Here is a 6,329-nt window from a genome sequence, read left to right as displayed (position 1 = left end):
CCATTTAATCCCCTCCCACATCCCCATGTACACTCTCCCCCTATAACTGACTCTACCCACCCATTTAATCCCCCCAAACATCCTCATGTACAGTCTCCCCGGTCACTGACTCTACCCACCCATTTAATCCCTTCCCACGCCCCCATGTTCACTCTCCCATCACTGACTCTTCACACACATTTAATCCCAAACCCACACCCCCATGTAATCCCACTCCCACACCCCCATGTACACTATCCCCTATCACTGACTCGACCCACCCATTTAATTCCCTCCCACATCCCCATGTACACTCTCCCCCTATCACTGACTCTACCCACCCATTATACCCCACCCCCCACACCCCCATTTACACTCTCACCCTATCCCTGACTCACCCCACCCATTTAATCCCCTCCCACAGAACCATGTACACTCTCCCCCAGCACTGACTCACCCCACCGATTTAATCCCCTCCCACATCCCCATGTACACTCTCCCCCTATAACTGACTCTACCCACCCATTTAATCCCCCCAAACATCCTCATGTACACTCTCCCCGGTCACTGACTCTACCCACCCATTTAATCCCTTCCCACGCCCCCATGTTCACTCTCCCATCACTGACTCTTCACACACATTTAATCCCAAACCCACACCCCCATGTAATCCCACTCCCACACCCCCATGTACACTATCCCCTATCACTGACTCGACCCACCCATTTAATTCCCTCCCACATCCCCATGTACACTCTCCCCCTATCACTGACTCTACCCACCCATTATACCCCACCCCCCACACCCCCATTTACACTCTCACCCTATCCCTGACTCACCCCACCCATTTAATCCCCTCCCACAGAACCATGTACACTCTCCCCCAGCACTGACTCACCCCACCGATTTAATCCCCTCCCACATCCCCATGTACACTCTCCCCCTATAACTGACTCTACCCACCCATTTAATCCCCCCAAACATCCTCATGTACACTCTCCCCAGTCACTGACTCTACCCACCCATTTAATCCCTTCCCACGCCCCCATGTTCACTCTCCCATCACTGACTCTTCACACACATTTAATCCCAAACCCACACCCCCATGTAATCCCACTCCCACACCCCCATGTACACTATCCCCTATCACTGACTTGACCCACCCATTTAATTCCCTCCCACATCCCCATGTACACTCTCCCCCAATCACTGACTCTACCCACCCATTATACCCCACCCCCCACACCCCCATTTACACTCTCACCCTATCCCTGACTCACCCCACCCATTTAATCCCCTCCCACAGAACCATGTACACTCTCCCCCAGCACTGACTCACCCCACCGATTTAATCCCCTCCCACAGAACCATGTACACTCTCCCACTATCACTGACTCTACCCACCCATTTAATCCCCTCCCACATCCCAATGTACACTCTCCCCCTCTCACTGACTCTACCCACCCAATTAATCCCCTCCCACATCCACATGTACACTCTCCCCCTATCACTGACTCTACCGACCCATTTAATCCCCTCCCACATCCCAATGTACACTCTCCCCCTCTCACCGACTCTACCCACCCATTTAATCCCCCTCCCACATCCCCATGTACACTCTCCCCCTATCACTGACTCTACCCACTCATTAAATCCCCTCCCACATCCCAATGTACAATCTACCCCATCACTGACTCTACCCACCCATTTCATCCCCCTACCACAACCCCATGTACACTCTCCCAACCCATTTAACCCCTCCCACATCCCCATGTACACTCTCCCCCTATCACTGACTCTACCCACCCAATTAATCCCCTCCCACATCCACATGTACACTCTCCCCCTATCACTGACTCTACCGACCCATTTAATCCCCTCCCACATCCCAATGTACACTCTCCCCCTCTCACCGACTCTACCCACCCATTTAATCCCCCTCCCACATCCCCATGTACACTCTCCCCCTATCACTGACTCTACCCACTCATTAAATCCCCTCCCACATCCCAATGTACAATCTACCCCATCACTGACTCTACCCACCCATTTCATCCCCCTACCACAACCCCATGTACACTCTCCCAACCCATTTAACCCCTCCCACATCCCCATGTACACTCTCCCCCTATCACTGACTCTACCCACCCATTTAATCCCCCTCCCACATCCCCATGTACACTCTCCCCTTCTCACCGACTCTACCCACCCATTTAATCCCCCTCCCACATCCCCATGTACACTCTCCCCCTATCACTGACTCTCCCCACCCATTTAATCCCCCTCCCACATCCCCATGTACACTCTCCCCCTATCACTGACTCTACCCACCCATTTAATCCCCTCCCACATCCCCATGTACACTCTCCCCCTATCACTGACTCTACCCACTCATTAAATCGCCTCCCACATCCCAATGTACAATCTACCCCATCACTGACTCTACCCACCCATTTCATCCCCCTCCCACACCCCCATGTACACTCTCCCCCTATCACTGACTCCACCCACCCATTTAATCCCCTCCCACACCCCCATGTACACTCTCCCCCTATCACTGACTCTACCCATCCATTTAAATGTAACAATAAGGCTCCAGAAGCCCCTGAACCCCTTCACTCTGAGGCTCAGATGGATTTGGCCCCACCCCCAGCCTGGGGGGTCGCCCCATTTCAGAGCTGGGTCTGAAAACGCGTTTCTCAAAACCATTCCCCACGACCCCACGGACCGCCGTAGACGCGGGAGCCACTGCGCAGAGGCGGAAGCGCGGGAACCCGGAAGTGCCGCCGGACCAGGAAGTAGCCAACCCGGAAGTGGACAGTGCAGCTCTCAGTTGGAGACATTTAAACCCATCTTTCCCAGTTCAGGGTTGTTTATTTTCCAGTTTAACTGCGTTTGGGCCGTTTTCAAGGTGTTTTATTTGACATTTTATTTTTTAAAACACTTTTCTTTGGACAATTAAGCTCTTGAGCTGACTTTGAGGTGAGGGTCAATGTGGTTCTGCTTGCATGAGGTCTATTCAACTGGGTGGGGCTTCTCAACTCTCCCTCTTCCTGGGACCCCGCACCCTGATCTGGGGCAGTCAATGACCACCCCACCCGCTTGCCCACAGCAGAGGCGATAATGGTTGTGCTGTTGGGGTACACGGGAATTGGGTCAAAGAGGGCGTGCGGTCAAAGAGGGTCAATTTTAAGGTGGGTCTTCAACAGCGGCAGCGGTTTAGGGAGGGTATTCCAGAGCTTATTGCCCCTTCGAGGCTTCCTGAGGAGGCTGCTAAAGGTGGAGCGATGGGAATTGCAGGATGGGGTGGTTATTGGAGGAGCTCAGATAGGGAGGGTTGTAGGGGCTGGAGGAGGTTAGAGAGATAGGGATGGGGGTAGGGGCTGGAGGAGGTTAGAGAGATAGGGAGGGGTGTAGGGGCTGGAGGAGGTTAGAGAGATAGGGAGGGTTGTAGGGGATGGAGGAGGTTACAGAGATAGGGAGGGTTGTAGGAGCTAGAGGAGGTTACAGAGATAGGGAGGGTTGTAGGGGATGGAGGAGGTTACAGAGATAGGGAGGGGTGTAGGGGCTGGAGGAGGTTAGAGAGATAGGGAGGGGTGTAGGGGCTGGAGGAGGTTACAGAGATAGGGTTGTAGGGGATGGAGGAGGTTACAGAGATAGGGAGGGTTGTAGGGGCTAGAGGAGGTTACAGAGATAGGGAGGTTTGTAGGGGATGGAGGAGGTTACAGAGATAGGGAGTGTTGTAGGGGCTAGAGGAGGTTACAGAGATAGGGAGGGTTGTAGGGCCTAGAGGAGGTTACAGAGATAGGGGTGTAGGGGCTGGAAGAGGTTACAGAGATAGGGAGGGTTGTAGGGGCTAGAGGAGGTTACAGAGATAGGGAGGGTTGTAGGGGCTGGAGGAGGTTACAGAGATAGGGAGGGTTGTAGGGACTGGAGGAGGTTACAGAGATAGGGAGGGTTGTAGGGGCTGGAGGAGGTTACAGAGATAGGGAGGGGTGTAGGGGCTGGAGGAGGTTACAGAGATAGGGAGGGTTGTAGGGGCTGGAGGAGGTGACAGAGATAGGGAGGGTTGTCGGGGCTTGTGATGCCGTTGTGGTTGAATAGCTTTCGGTGGTGACTCTCCCTCTGTCTCTCCCACTCTCCCAGGTCTCCGGCTGGCTGGGCCGCTGTGTCTGCTGTTGGGCAGTGGGCTGCGCCTCCTGAACCGAGCCCAGCGGTCACCCTCGCGACCCCTGACCCAGCGAGCGGCCATGGAGCTGGCCGGGGTGGTGGCCGTATTGGAGCGACTGGCGCCTCTGGCGCTGGCCGAGAGCTGGGACAACGTGGGGCTCCTGGTGGAGCCCAGCCCCCCCCTGCAGGTCCGCACCCTCCTGCTCACCAACGACCTGACCGAGGAGGTCCTGCAGGAGGCGCTGCGGGTCCAGGCCCAGCTGGTGCTGTCCTACCATCCCCCGCTATTCCGCCCGCTGACCCGGGTCACCATGGCAACCTGGAAGGAGCGACTGGTCGTGAGGGCCCTGGAGAACCGGGTGGCCATTTACTCGCCCCACACTGCCTGCGACGCCTCACCCAACGGAGTCAACGACTGGCTGGCGAAAGGCCTCGGTGAGTACAAAATCTGTCAAACACAGGTACAACACGGTGTTGGATACAGAGTAAATCTCCCTCTACACAGTCCACATCAAACACTCCCAGGACAGGTACAGCACGGGGTTAGATACAGAGTAAAGCTCCCTCTGCACCGTCCCCATCAAACACTCCCAGGACAGGTACAACGTGGGGTTATATACAGAGTAAAGCTCCCTCTGCAGTGTCCCCGTCAAACACTCCCAGGACAGGTACAGCACGGGATTAGATACAGAGTAAAGCTCCCTCTACACTGTCCCCATCAAACACTCCCAGGACAGTTACAGCACGGGGTTAGATACAGAGCAAAGCTCCCTCAACACTGTTCCCATCAAACACTCCCAGGACTGGTACAGCACGGCGTTAGATACAGAGTAAAGCTCCCTCTACACTGTCCCCATCAAACACTTCCAGGACAGCTACAGCACGGGGTTAGATACAGAGTATATCTCCCGCTACACCATCCACATCAGACACTCCCAGGACAGGGACAGCACGGGGTTAGATACAGAGTAAAGCTCCCTCTCCACCATCCCCATCAAACACTCCCAGGACAGGTAGAGCACTGGGTTAGATACAGAGTAAAGCTCCCTCTACACTGTCCCCATCAAACACTCCCAGGACAGGTACAGCACGGGTTTAGATACAAAGTAAAGCTCCCTCTACACCGTCCCCATCAAACACTCCCAGGACAGGTACAACATGGGGTTAGATACAGAGTAAAGCCCCATCTGCAGTGTGCCCGTCAAACACTCCCAGGACAGGTACAGCACGGGGTTAGATACAGAGTAAAGCTCCCTCTGCAGTTCCCCATCAAACACTCCCAGGAAATGTACAGCACGAGGTTAGATACAGAGTAAAGCTCCCTCTACACTGTCCCCATCAAACACTCCCAGGACAGGTACAGCACGGGATTAGATACAGAGTAAAGCTCCCTCTACACTGTCCCCATCAAACACTCCCAGGACAGGTACAGCACGGGCGTAGATACAGAGTAAATCTTCCTCTACACCATCCCCATCAAACACTCCCAGGACATGGACAGCACAGGTTTAAATACAGAGTAAAGCTCCCTCTACACTATCCCCATCAAACACTCCGAGGACAGGTTCAGCACGGTGTTAGATACAGAGTAAAGCTCCCTCTACACTATCCCCATGAAACACTCCCAGGACAGGTACAGCCCGGGGTTAGATGCTGAGTAAAGCTCCCTCTGCAGTGTCCCAATCAAACACTCCCAGGACAGGTTCAGCACGGGGTTAGATACAGAGTAAAGCTCCCTCTCCACCGCACCCATCATACACTCCCAGGACAGGTAGAGCACGGGGTTAGATACAGAGTGAAGCTCCCTCTGCAGTGTCCCCATCAAACACTCCCAGGACAGATACAGCACGGGGTTAGATACAGAGTAAAGCTCCCTCTACACCGTCCCCATCAAACACTCCCAGGACAGGTACAACACGGGGTTATATACAAAGTAAAGCTCCCTCGACACCGTCCCCATCAAACACTCCCAGGACAGGTACAACACGGGGTTATATACAGACTAAAGCTCCCTCGACACCGTCCTTATCAAACACTCCCAGGACAGGTATAACACGGGGTTAGATACAGAGTAAAGCTCCCTCTACACCATCCCCATCAAACACTCCCAGGACAAGCACAGCACCGGGTTAGATACAGAGTAAAGCTCCCTCTGCAGTGACCCATCAAACACTCCCAGG

General features: G+C 54.2%; 1 protein-coding gene across 1 annotated transcript; it reads left to right on the top strand.

The window, feature by feature from the left end:
* Positions 1–2,765: 2,765 nt before the first annotated feature.
* Positions 2,766–4,584, top strand: LOC144676613 (NIF3-like protein 1; the record flags this gene model as incomplete). Its single annotated transcript, XM_078536989.1, has 2 exons — positions 2,766–2,961; positions 4,126–4,584. A coding segment is annotated over exon 2 (355 nt), but the record flags the coding sequence as incomplete, so codon positions are not given.
* Positions 4,585–6,329: the final 1,745 nt, after the last annotated feature.

The sequence above is a fragment of the Cetorhinus maximus genome, unplaced genomic scaffold (assembly GCF_964194155.1).
Source record: "Cetorhinus maximus unplaced genomic scaffold, sCetMax3.hap1.1 HAP1_SCAFFOLD_1739, whole genome shotgun sequence".
In the NCBI taxonomy this organism is placed as follows: domain Eukaryota; kingdom Metazoa; phylum Chordata; class Chondrichthyes; order Lamniformes; family Cetorhinidae; genus Cetorhinus; species Cetorhinus maximus.
This window is presented reverse-complemented; position numbering and strand designations above follow the sequence as displayed.